Raw genomic sequence first — 12103 nt, 5'->3', positions numbered from 1 at the left:
AGTCAAGAGGGACCACGCACCTTCTCAGGACAGCGATGGTGCCTCTCTCTTGGACCGGAAAACTTGGTGGTCTAGTGTCACCAATGTGGGACCAGTGCGGCGGATCGCGCCATCGACAGCTCTGAACTGCGCCTCACCACTGACCGGGAAGGCCGCCAAGTGGGCCAGCACAGGTCGCACATTGTGGCAGCAGTCAGCCGTGCATGTCTGATAGCTAGAGCAGCAGCGTCAGGGTCGCAGGGTCGGATCGTGTCAAGCCTCTCGCCCGGCCGGCCGCGTGCAGACGTCGTCGGCCTCGTCTGCTGTCTGGAGTTATCTGTCGGCGGTCAGTACGACCGATCAGGTTGGAGTTTTTTGATAGTTGGAGGGTCTATCTGTGTGTACTCCTCGAGATCTCTCCAAATCTGCCCACTGATTAACCTAGCTTAATCGGGAAGTCGGTAGTATGAGCGAGTATGAGAGCCGGAGCCCCGTTTCCGCACTGCGGCGCGGCGCACGGTGCCTCCGGGGGCCCCCGCGTCCCCCCAGAGACTCCCCCTAAGTGCTCCAAGCGGCAAGGCATCGAACTCGTCTCTCGTGCTTCACGTGTGAAATAGACGTTATTTAGATGGTTTCTCCCCTCGAGTTTCTCCCCTAGAGTATAGAGCCGTAGCAGCCTATTCTCCACTCTACAACTGTGATCCGGTATCAGCTGTGTGCTGACAGTACTCCATTTCAAAGCACTGATGAGTCACTGATGGTTGTAGATTGAGATAGAGAGATGGAACACATTCACCAGAGGGGGAGCCCACGCGCACCGGGCCTTGCACTTTGAATGCCGTGGGGCTCCTGTCGTTAGACGTGGAGACGCGAGGGTTGCCCCCCCTTGCCCCACCACCTCGTGTGTGTGGAGAAGTTTACCTTACCTTACCTTACCTTACCTTACCTTCACCAGGGAGGGCGCAGCCACACCGATGGGTGCTCCGCGCGTACGCCGATGTACAGTCCAAGGTACTCGCAGTGGTCGACGAGGATGCCCTGAAGGGAGGGAGGGCCACCCCCTCCCTCGGCTGCCAGGCACGCCTCCCCGCTGCCGTCGTCGTACAGCCTCTCCACCTTTTGCTCCGCCCGCACCTACGCGAGAGGCGGACGCGAGTCACAGAGCACGCCCGAAGCGCGCAAGCCTCACACAGCCCCGCCGCGCCACGCGTCCGACGTGCGCGAAGCCCAGGTCGTCCCACAGCTTCGTGTTGGACGTGAGCACCTCGTCCCTCTCGTGCACCAAATGCACCGCCTCGCCGCAACGCTCGCGGTAGTGGGACGCGAAGGCGGCGTCGCCGAGGCGCGGCCCCGCCACAGTGATGAGCTCCGGCGTCAGCCCAGCCGCCTCGCACTTGAGCGCGAGCAGGGTGGCCGTCCCGCCACCGAGCGAGTGGCCCGTCACCAGTAGCCTTCCTCCCGTCGCCGGCAGGTGCGGACGCAGGAGAGGCCACATCCCCTCGCTCGCCCGCTGGAAGCCGCGGTGCACGCGCGCCATTGGGTTGGCGAGCAACGGCTCGGGGCCGATGTCAGTCGTCGTGCCAAAGTTCTTGAAGGAGGCTGAGCCGCGGCATGCAAGCACCACCTCGCCCGCCGCCGTCTCGAGCACGGTGGCACCGGAGAGGGTCGCCGGGTCCTCAATCTGAGCGACGCAGCGGAGGCCCTTGGCGTAGGGCTCGTACCGAATCGCGGAGGGAGGCACGAAGGCCAGCGAGCACGCGCGTGCGGCGAGCAGAGACCTCGCGAGAAGGTCTGTCCGCTGGCTGGTGCGCTCGCCCGCCTCTCTTGCCGCCGCCCAGCGGTCGTCAGCAGCCGCGAGCATCGACGGCGGCGGACGGCGAGAAGGCGCCGCAACATGCGCCGCAGCAATAGCGGACGTGCTCGTTGGGAGCGCGAGGGCGACTAGGATGGCAAATATGCGACACATGGGAGTGCCTGTGTGTCGACGAACAGCCCGCCTCACTCGAGGGTGCCTAACCATGAATACCATTCTCTCGCCATTCTCTCGCCATTCTCTCGCCATTCTCTCGCCATTCTCTCGCCATTCTCTCGCCATTCTCTCGCCATTCTCTCGCCATTCTCTCGCCATTCTCTCGCCATTCTCTCGCCATTCTCTCGCCATTCTCTCGCCATTCTCTCGCCATTCTCTCGCCATTCTCTCGCCATTCTCTCGCCATTCTCTCGCCATTCTCTCGCCATTCTCTCGCCATTCTCTCGCCATTCTCTCGCCATTCTCTCGCCATTCTCTCGCCATTCTCTCGCCATTCTCTCGCCATTCTCTCGATCGCTGATCCTCAACTTGAGCACTTGAGCACACTGGATAGGGTCGATTCCGTCCGCATTGGTACGGGAGGACCCCTCTCGATCCTCAACGCCTTGGGCTTGCCCTTAGCCTTCTTGCCGCCCTTTGCACCGTCAGGCGGCGAAACCTTCAGACCGCCGTCTTGTCGGCCCTCTGCGTCGAGAGCCACGCCTCGAAGAGGGTCCTGTCCACGCGGGCGGGCGGGGCGCAACCACACGATCAGCGGAGGGCGAGGCGGCTAGTCGAAATTGGAGCCGCGGTGGTGCATACTAGAAGCGCGACAGGTAGCTCCGTAGGAGCCACATACACTGAGCGAAAAGGGAGAGTACACTGAAAAAATAAGACCGAAGGCTAGACGGCCGTCCCCGCAAAACTGTAGCAGCACAACCGACGGGCGTAGCGCCGTTGATGCGTCTGCTCGCGGCGGCGCAGGTTGGAGGTGCTGCACCGCTCTTGCGGCGATGTCGCAACGGCGCAGCACGCCACAAGTCCAGCGGAAGCGCGCACATCTCCTGCTTTGATCTCTTCTCGATTGGCATCGGCCCGTCCTCCTCCCACACTGTGTGCTTGCCCCGAATGCTAGACTGTGCTTGCCCCCGATCCCAGACTCGAACTTCTCCGTTCTAGGTTGGACCGATGCGCGCGGGCGCCAAGTTCGCGCAGATTCTCGAGCAGCAGGGCATGCTCGGGTCGACCAAATCGGTGGTGGTCAAGGTGTATGGCTCGCTTGCACTGACTGGATTCGGGCACGGTACCTTCACGGCCATCCAACTCGGCCTAGAGGGCTCGCTGCCCGCGAGTGTCGACATCGACACCATGCCGGCTCGGTTGGAGGCCATCCGGAGCGAGCGCACACTGCTGCTGAATGGATCGCACCGAATTGCGTTCGACCCGAGGACCGACATCGAGATCCGCGGGGATGAGCTGCTGCCGTATCACACGAATGGCATGTCCTTCGCCGCGCTCGGCGATCCTGCCGCGCCGCCGCTCTTCGAGGAGACCTACTACTCGATTGGCGGCGGCTTTTTCGTCGACCATGACGGCGTTAAGCAGGACGACTCGCGCGCCAAGGTGGGACAAGTCTCGAGCGGGGAGGCTCCGCGAGCGGCGCCGTTCCCCTTTGCCAACGCGGCCGAGCTGTTTGCGCTGTGCGAGCGCGAGGGGACCACTGTCGCGGAGCTAGCCCGACGGAACGAGCTGTCCGAGCGGAGCGAAGAGGAGCTGGATCGCTATCTCGCGGCAATCTGGACGACCATGGACGCGTGCATCGAGAGGGGTATGCGCGCGAGCGGGCCCCTCGAGGAGGGCGGCGCGGTGGTGCGGCGCGCCTCGATGGACCGGAACTGGCTAAAACGAGCGGGTGCCGCCGCCGAGAAGAGCGATTGGGTCGTGGCTTGGGCAATGGCGGTCAACGAGGAGAATGCAGCCGGCGGTAGGGTAGTGACCGCGCCAACCAATGGCGCAGCTGGAATACTGCCCGCCGTCTGCAAGTACTACTCCGAATTTGTGCCGGGGGCGAACGCGAACGGCCTCGCGGAGATGCTGCTTACCGCCTCGGTGATCGGTGGGCTTTTCAAAAAGGGAGCGAGCATCAGCGGCGCGGAGGTGGGGTGCCAGGGGGAGGTCGGCGTCGCATGCTCCATGGCCGCAGGCAGCCTTGCGGCCGCGCTCGGCGGCTCGCTCCGCCAGGTGGAAATGGCGGCCGAGATTGCGATGGAGCACAACCTCGGGCTGACCTGCGACCCGGTCGGCGACGGCGAGCCCATCGACGAGCGATGTGCATGGCACCTCTGTAAACTCCGAGGGCCTGTGCATAGGTCGACGGCAAGGTGCAAATCCCGTGCATCGAGCGCAACGGACTGGGTGCGACGCGCGCTGTCGACGCGGCGCGGCTCGCCATGCGAAGTGAGCACCAGCGGGTAATCTCGCTGGATACAGTCATCGAGGTCATGTGGAAGACGGGGCAGGACATGAAGCCGAAGTACAAGGAGACCTCGCTCGGAGGTCTGGCCAAGCTGGCGCAGAACGCGACCTTCTGCTAGCTGATTGCTGCCTCTTTTTCTCTTGCTCATGCTTTTTTGCCGTCGGACAACAAGTAGAGGACTATCCACTTGACTATACGGCTCCGTAAGCTATCTCTCGCATCCGTCGCGGTCGCGCCGCTCTCCGGCTCGTCTTGAACTCGATGCTTGGCGAGCGACGTTTTTCATTTTAGTTTTTTTACTCTCCAGAGTCCAGTCCACTGATGTGGCGATGTGCGAGAAGAGAGCACCGGGAAACCTTTTCTTTACTTTTCGTCCCAGGCGGGGAATAAAGTACTCTGCCCAGAGCCCAGTCCATAATACGGCTGATGGGATATCAGCCGGACCCGCCGCCCGGTGTTCGCGCGTTTGGCCGCCCGGGCGCCCCCTCCGGCTGCTGCTCGACGTGGCGCTCCTCGGCGGCGGCGGCGGCGGCAGCGGCGGCGATCGCCGCGCTCGAGTCGAATAACTCGGAGCAGATCTCTTCGGTGAGCGTCTCTCGGATGACGTAGAGCTGGTCGGCGGACGGCGTGATGCGGAAGTTTCCGCGAAACGGGTCGTTGAGGTCGGCGCAGAGGGAGGAGGCGGCGGCGGCGACGCCCCAGAGGATGGTGTACAGCAGCCGCAGCTGCAGCGAGTCGAGGAACTGCACCGTCGCCTCGTCGGACTCGATGAGAAAGGAGACTAGCACGGAGAGGCCGAGCAGCGAGAGGATCAGCCAGTGCACGGCCGGGTAGGCGGACTGCTGCTCGCTGAGGCGCTGCGAGCGGTGGTTGTTGAGGTCCTGCATCATCGAGGGCAGCGCGAAGAGCGCGGGCTCGTAGAAACGAGACGTCTGCGCCAGCGCGGCGGACGGCTTTGGCGAGCGCGCCACCGCCTCCATCATTGCGTCGAGCTCCGACTCCGTGGTCGGCGAGACGGACGCGCGCCAGCTGCCTCGCGTCTCGATGATGAGCCTCGACGTGTATTGCCGCATCGCCGCGAGCAGTTTGCGTCTCGTCTCCGCGTCGCGCGGCTCCGAGTAGATGAGGTTGACGGCACGCTCGAGCGCCCGAATGCCGCACGCCTCGCGGTTGAGGCAGGTCCTGATGTTGACCTGTCCACGGCTGAAGGTGTGAAGAGACGCTGCTCACGCGCCTCAGACCGAGAGTGGCCGAGATGCGACCTGCCGCATCCGCAGCTGGTTGAGCGTCGCGGCGATGAGCGTGCCGAGCACGACAGACACCGCCGGGTTGACGACGCCGTTGATGACTGGGGTGATGAGCGCGATCTCAGTCGCGCCCCCGTCGACAGAGTACCTAGGACCGCTCGGAGTCGCGGTCAGAGAAGCTTCAGGCAGCCTCTCTGCCTCCTCCGCCGGCGCAGAGTACCACGTGCGCGCGCTGGCGATCAGCGCGTGGAAGACGTCGCGCACCCACTCGTAGGTGAAGAAGGCCACCACCGGCGCGAGGAGAGGCCACGCCGTGAGCAGGAGCCGGAACCGCTCTGCCGAGGCCGCGTCGCCGGCAGGCTGCACCGCGTCGTCCTGGTAGAAAGGGAGCAGGCAGAGCTCGGTGCCCGCCTCCATCTCCGCAAAGACGTCGGGACCGCCGACGTCGGGCACCGCCGCCTGCTGCGACCCGGAGAGCGCGTCTGCGATTCTCCTCCTTAAATCAGCGGCGCAGCGGACGCCGGGCGCTCGGCGGGTGGAGAGACGTGCTGCTCTCGTCGGGAGGTGGCGGCGAGCGCTCGGCGCCAGAGAAGTGTGGTGCCACGAGGCAAGCACAGCGGGCGCAAACAGCGCAGGCAGGAGCCTCATCGGCGAGCTCACGCCGAAGAGCCGTGTCGGACTGCCGTGTGCGACCGAAAGCCAGTTCGCACGCTAGGTTGGCTTGCCCGCCAAAAGAATTCAACGAAAAGAATTCTCTGCCGGAGCACACAGGTTCGACACAGGGCAAAAGAATTTGGGGTTTTTGGTTTCTTTCTTTCTTTCTCCCATCCCTCGTTCTCGCTTGTTTTCTTTCTTTCAGCCGCCAAAAGAAATTCTGACTTGGCGCTCCGCAGGCGGTCTTCTCTCTAGGTCTCGAGATACACAAAGCGGCCTAGGGTTTGGCTCCGGGCAGATAGGAATAAATAAATAAATAAATACAACGCACACGCCAAACGAGGGGTGGGAGAAGGACAGGGTCCCCACCTGCACAAGCAGGATCTTGTAGGACGATCAGGGACACAGGGGAACGGGAGCGGGGAGCGGATAGGAGCTGTGTCCGTTTAGCTTCGGATTCTTCTTTCGGACCCGACGACTTCAGCGGTCACTTCCTTGGGATACCTTGGGGGTGGAGAAAATGTTGTTCCTAGCCGCCACTCTGGCCGCCCCTGTCCCGCGTGACGAAGCTAGCGGCCACTCTGGCCGCCGCCTCGACTGGGATGCGTTCTTCACCGCTCTCGAGGTCAACGTCAACACAAACGTTCCCGTCACAGTGGGGGTCGGCGACGAGGCTGCTGCTGCTGCCATCAGTGCAGCCAAGGGTCAGCAGGGAGGTGCGGTCGCGGAATTTGCCCCTCAGGGCGCAGAGCAGCAGCAGCAGGGCGCATACAACTACTACAGCTCGTACGGCGGCGGCCAGTACTATGGTGGACAGAATGACTATGCTGGCAACGACCGGGCGCTGTTGCCGCCGTCTCCTCCACCACCTCCACCTCCTCCCTCGCCGCCGCCCTCGCCGCCGCCACCGCCGGTCGGCTTTCGTGACGACCGTGACGACTACCCTCCGCGGCGGGACGCGGCTTGGGATGCCGCGTGGACGGGAGAGCGGTCGCCCGTTGCGCCTCACCCGGTCTGGGGCAGCGCCTCCCGGGAGAGCGGCTGCGGCTACGAGACGGTCGACTGCGGGCCAACCTGCTGCGGCGCGGGCGACCGCTGCCGGGACGCGCGGCTGGGGCAGTGCGCCGACCGATACGGCAGACCGAAGGCTCCGGTGGGCTTCACCGGCGATGCGGCCGAGGACGCCACCTCCGGTCTCCTCGGGTGGGTGGACAACTTCAAGCCTCCAGTTACCGTCAGCGTCGGCCCAAAGTTCAGACTGACGGGCTCATCGCGAACGTGCGACTGCTACACTTGCGCCGGCGATCCGTGCTCCCCCTCCTCGGGCAGCTCTACCCACCGCTGCAGCACCTGCGGCCCCTCAACCGCCCACTGCAGCGGCAGCCGCGACTCGAAACAGATCGGATGCTGGTTCTCGGGCGAGCCGAACCTGGAAGGTGGCCATTGCCAGTGCCACTGAGGACTGCGGGGGGGGGGGGGGGGGCAACCCGCGCGCGATCGTCTCCGGTGTTTATGTGTTGCGCCTCGCATGCGCGCGTAATGTGGAGGTGCATAACTCTGTGTCGCATGTATCATACCGGAACGACATATGCATTTCGTAGTATCCACACACGCCTCGCGCTCGGTTTCAGCTTTCACGAAAAAAAATTGCTTTTTCGGCAAAGAACGACACTACTACTCTCCCCCCCCTCCCCCGTACCCCTTTGGGCATCCCACGCTAGAATCCCACGCAAGCGTGTTAGGAGTCCTAAGACAATGGAAGGCCGGGGCCTGGAAGTGAAGGAGGGGGAGTTCGCCTTGAAGTGTCGGATCGCCTTCCATGTGAAGTCGGCATTGTGCTGTCCCCTGGCTCCCGCCCCATACCCCTGCTCTCTCCGAGCTAGACAAGTGCTCTACTTGCCTGGGGATGGGTGGTCACCTCTGTCGGGGCTCGTGGGAGGGACGCACGCCGTCCGTTTTATCGACGGCCACCACCGGGCCGCTGCTAGCCCCCCCCACACTCGCTCGGACTCAGCTTTGCGGTGTCCTACCTCCTACTGCCCACCTAGGTGGGTAGTGGCGCTGTCGCACCCCGCCCGAGCTCGTACACATGACGACTCGCTTCCTTTTTTTCGCTCCAGCCACGAGCCAGTCCTGCGGATCTTCACCGGAGGGCTACGAAGCCTTCACACTCCAAGGGGCTGACACATGACAATGGTTAGACCTTAGAGCCGCGCGTGCGCAAGTGCGTGCGCGTAGCCGCGTCGTCAGGCCACGGTGGCACGGCGGACCCCCACAGATCCCCACGGCCACGGACGCCACGCCCCAGGCCCAGCCCGCCCCCACGCGGCACCCACGCGCCACGGGGGTCCCGCACGCGCCAGGGGCCGCCCCACACGGGGTTACGGCTTTAAACACGGCTTTAGTGTTTAGACGCTCGTGTGCAGGATCCTGGTTGAGTGGTCGTGTGGGTGTGCGCGCGTTGTCATGTGGCTCTCCCAATCATCATTCAGATTTGTGTCGGCTGTCGCGGGACGACGATGCAAACCCGAAATGCACAGTGTAGCTAAATTCTCAACAGGGAAGCGGCCGTCGACGACCACGGCGCTTTGGCGTGCAGGCGCCACAGCCTCCTCTCAGCGTGAGCGCACGTCGCAGCGCCGCAGGCGGCACGCCCAGCTCGAGGTTGCCATGCCGAAGCTGCCGGTCGACGGCGGCGCGGAGCGTGGCCGCGTCGGGCGCCTGCGCGTGTGGGTGGGACGGAGCTGATGCACTAGTGCTGTAGGCGGCGGCGTGGGGCAGCGGAAAGGACCTCAAAGGCGGTGCGGATATAGGCGGTCCTGCCAGGCGCGTGCGCCGAGGTGCTGCGGACGCAGTCGCGCGCGCGCTTGGCGGCGGAGACGCGCACGAGCATGCCTCGCTGGTTGGTGGGCGCGAAGCCAAAGGCCGCGAGCGAGAGGGAGAGGAGCGGCTTGTTGATGGTGCGCGTGCGCGGCGTGAGTCCCGCCTCGAGGCACAGGCGCAGCCACACCGCCAGCAGCAGCTTGGACAGCCCACGTCCGCGGAGGTCCTCTCGGATCCGCATGCCGCGAAGCGCGGAGCCATCCTCGTCGCACGCGAGCAGCATGTGGCCGAGCTTCTCGCGCTGACCGCTGCGACCGCCGACAAACATGAGCTTGCAGCACGGCTCGGCGGGGTTGCGGTCCAGCGCGAGGCGGGCCTGCATGCCGGTCTCCACAGTACGGAAGTCCGCGAGCCGCCACGCCGCAGCGTGGCCCTTGCCCACCTTTTCCAACGTGGCGAGGCAGGGTGGCGCTCCCTGGAGCGAGCCGCTCGCTCCTAGCGCCACCTCAGCGGGGACGCCCTGGAGAAGGCGCCACGCCGCGGGCGCCACAGCCGCGGTGAGCAGCGGTGTGAAGACTACGGACATGAAGACCGATGGCCGGGCCGCGAGCCTGGCCGGGGCGCCGGCTTCGGACTGGCGGACGCAGTTTTAGGACGATCGTGGCGCTCGAGGCACAAACACAGGTTTCCCACGCTTTGGTGGGCACTGGTGAGCACAGCACGCGCCGAGCTCTCCAGCGTTCCCGTCGAGCGGAAGCTGTGGGAAGAATTTTACAAGTCCAAGTGCTCCAAGTCGGGCGAGGAGGACGGAGTTGCGCCGACAGGCGAAAGAAGCCGCGAGAACAAGGGACCGGCAGGTGGCGGCGTCGCAGGACGAGGCAGAAGAGAACAACGCGACAGAGGAGGAAGTGACAAGGGAGAGAACGACGAGGGTGGGACGACCGCGAGGTGGCATGAAGGTTGCAGCGAGAATCGGCGAGAGACTGCGAAGAGAGATAGGAAGAGGCAGACTCCCTAGGGTGGGCGACGGATAGCGCACCACACACCTCTCCTTAAAATCCCTGTGTGGTGGCGGCGTGCCGTCCTCCCATCCCTCCCTTGGGTTGTCTGTTTTCTTTCTTTCTTTTCGGAGGAGGGCGTCCATAGAAATCCCGGACGCCCAAGGGTGGGCGACGGCTAGCGCACCACACCCCTCTTCTTAAAATCCCTGTGTGGTGGCGGCGTGCCGTCCTCCCATCCCTCCCTTGGCGTGTCTGTTTTCTTTCTTTCTTTCTTCTTTAAATTCTTTCTTCTAGAAATCCCGAGGAGGCGCACAGCGCCTAGATATGTCTTGTGTTGCTGTGTGCTGCACGCCCTGCGAGCGGGGCGGGGTGCGCACTGTCCCTCTGTGTTCGTGCGTCGCCCATCTCTCCTGGAGATGTCTGCTCTATTTATTTATTTATAGACACCTCACTAGACCCCACACACGGTCTCGTCCGTGCCTCGCCGGCCGGCGAGATCGCTAGAGGTGGAGCAAGCTGCTCTAGCTCGCATGTTACTCCTGTCGTCTGTTGTGATGTTGTGCCCTTGTTTGTTTCTCTTGGCACCTTGGAGTGCTGGGGGGGGCGACAGGAAGAATGTGGCCCTGACTGAGTTATGTGTACGCCAACTCAGGGTGTGTGGCAGCCAGCTGGCTGTGTGTCTTGTGAGCTTGTTTGTGTCTGTGAGTCGCTCGTGCGTGTCGTCATCATCTGTCTCGCGTCCACCCATACCGCGTTGGTGTCCAGTCCGAGCCTGGCTGTTCTTCATTCACCTTTCTATCTACCTACCTACCTACAACTGTACAACAAAACTCCCTCGCACGACACTAGGCACGGGACTGGGACTGGCGCGCACTGGCACTAACACAGGTACACCACGGGAGCCGCCTAAGCGACTCCCGCGAGGACGGCGAGGCACTTAGCTCCGTGCTCGACCTCCCTCGCACGCAGGCAAGCTCATTCACAATCTGGTCTCTGCCGTAACGATGTCAGCGGCGGGCCTGGAGGCGGGCCTGGAGGTCGCGATGTCGCGCTTCGTCTCATCGCTGCGTCCGCGGCAGACGGCTGCTCCCCTCGCGGCGCCGCTGCTCCCCGTGCAGTGCGCCGCCCATCACGATGGCGACGCCTCCGCCGAGTCGGTGCTCGGCCTCGCTCTCGAGCTCGAGGAGCGGCGGCGGACGGCAGACGACTCGCCGGGCGAGACGCCTCCGCCAAGCGGCCGCCGCTCGCCGGAAGCGTGGTCCGAACGGCGGTCGGACGACGGCGTCCGCGTCATCGCCGCTGGCGGCAGCCGCCGAGCTGTGAACGCGTCCGCTGCTTTCGCCGGCGCGGCTGGCGGCGGCGACGGCTGCGCAGACGAGAGATCGGCGGCGGCGGCGTCCTCGTCGTGCGAGGGGGCGGCTGCGCGGGAGCGCGTGCCGCTGCTGGACAACGCCAAGGCGGCGCTCATCTACCTCGTTGTCGTGTACCACACGCTCGTCGTCTACACGTCCGCCGACCGGCCTGAAGGCATCGCTCCTCCCGCGTGTGGTCGGCGGGACATGTGCATGTGCATGTGCATGTGCATGTCCAAGACACGTGCGCGAGCATGCCCGAGTCGCGCGCGTAGGCATCATCCCCGTCTGGTCGGCCGTGCTCGCCCTCCTCAAGCCCGTCGTGATGCCTTCCTTTTGCCTCATCTCTGGCCACCTGTCGTGCGCCACACTGTCCGCACGGTGCGCAGCCGTCGCCCTCGCCCTCAACCCTGTGCCCTCGCCCTCATCCCCTCACCCTCACTCAACCCTCACCCTCACACCCCCACCCCCTCACCCGCACACCCTCACACCCTCCCCTCACCCCTCACCTCACCCCTCACCTCACCCTTCACCTCACCCCTCACCTCACCCCTGCCCAGCCGCCCATATCCCCTTTCACCCATCACCATCACCTCCCCCCTCCCCCCGCCCCCCTCGGTCCAGCCGCGGCTACGAGCTCTGCCAGCTGGTCGCCGCCTACCTCCTCTTCCAGACCCTCTACCACACAAACAACCTCCTCGCCTACCGCCTGAACGGATTCGCCTTCCGCGCGCTGCCGCTCCAGCTCTTCCAGCCGCAGGCGCTCCCCCCCCCCCCGCGGA

At 64.4% G+C, this 12103-nt stretch overlaps 5 protein-coding genes across 5 annotated transcripts; 2 read left to right on the top strand and 3 right to left on the bottom strand.

Moving 5' to 3' along the window:
* Positions 1-1135: 1135 nt before the first annotated feature.
* On the bottom strand, positions 1136-1945 carry EMIHUDRAFT_208710 (hypothetical protein; the record flags this gene model as incomplete). The annotated part of the gene is made up of 1 exon (XM_005772345.1): positions 1136-1945. The coding sequence occupies one exon, from the start codon at positions 1943-1945 to the stop codon at positions 1136-1138; it is 810 nt and encodes a 269-aa protein (XP_005772402.1).
* A 183-nt stretch (positions 1946-2128) lies between these two features.
* EMIHUDRAFT_65514 (hypothetical protein) lies at positions 2129-2308 on the bottom strand (the record flags this gene model as incomplete). Its single annotated transcript, XM_005772344.1, has 1 exon — positions 2129-2308. A coding segment is annotated over one exon (180 nt), but the record flags the coding sequence as incomplete, so codon positions are not given.
* Positions 2309-2728: 420 nt separating this feature from the next.
* Positions 2729-4362, top strand: EMIHUDRAFT_65535 (hypothetical protein; the record flags this gene model as incomplete). Its single annotated transcript, XM_005772343.1, has 3 exons — positions 2729-2881; positions 2948-4066; positions 4138-4362. 3 exons carry the CDS (start codon positions 2729-2731, stop codon positions 4360-4362), a joined length of 1497 nt encoding a protein of 498 aa, XP_005772400.1.
* A 2271-nt stretch (positions 4363-6633) lies between these two features.
* EMIHUDRAFT_355231 (hypothetical protein) lies at positions 6634-7628 on the top strand (the record flags this gene model as incomplete). Its single annotated transcript, XM_005772342.1, has 1 exon — positions 6634-7628. A coding segment is annotated over one exon (642 nt), but the record flags the coding sequence as incomplete, so codon positions are not given.
* Positions 7629-8532: 904 nt separating this feature from the next.
* On the bottom strand, positions 8533-9706 carry EMIHUDRAFT_463946 (hypothetical protein). Its single transcript, XM_005772341.1, has 2 exons — positions 8937-9706; positions 8533-8866 (listed from the first exon to the last, which is right to left on the bottom strand). The coding sequence occupies exons 1-2, from the start codon at positions 9552-9554 to the stop codon at positions 8699-8701; spliced, it is 786 nt and encodes a 261-aa protein (XP_005772398.1). The 5' UTR covers positions 9555-9706; the 3' UTR covers positions 8533-8698.
* Positions 9707-12103: the final 2397 nt, after the last annotated feature.

Source organism: Emiliania huxleyi (genome assembly GCF_000372725.1).
Source record: "Emiliania huxleyi CCMP1516 unplaced genomic scaffold EMIHUscaffold_36, whole genome shotgun sequence".
NCBI lineage: Eukaryota > Haptophyta > Isochrysidales > Noelaerhabdaceae > Emiliania > Emiliania huxleyi.
Note: the sequence above shows the minus strand (reverse complement) of the source record. Positions and strands in the feature narration are given on the sequence as shown.

Coding starts and splice junctions, on each gene's coding strand:
- EMIHUDRAFT_463946 (XM_005772341.1), bottom strand. CDS start 9,554: ATGTCCGTAGTCTTCACACCGCTGCTCACCGCGGCTGTGGCGCCCGCG. Junction 8,867..8,936: donor ATATCCGCACCGCCTTTGAG/GTCCTTTCCGCT, acceptor CCACACGCGCAG/GCGCCCGACGCGGCCACGCT.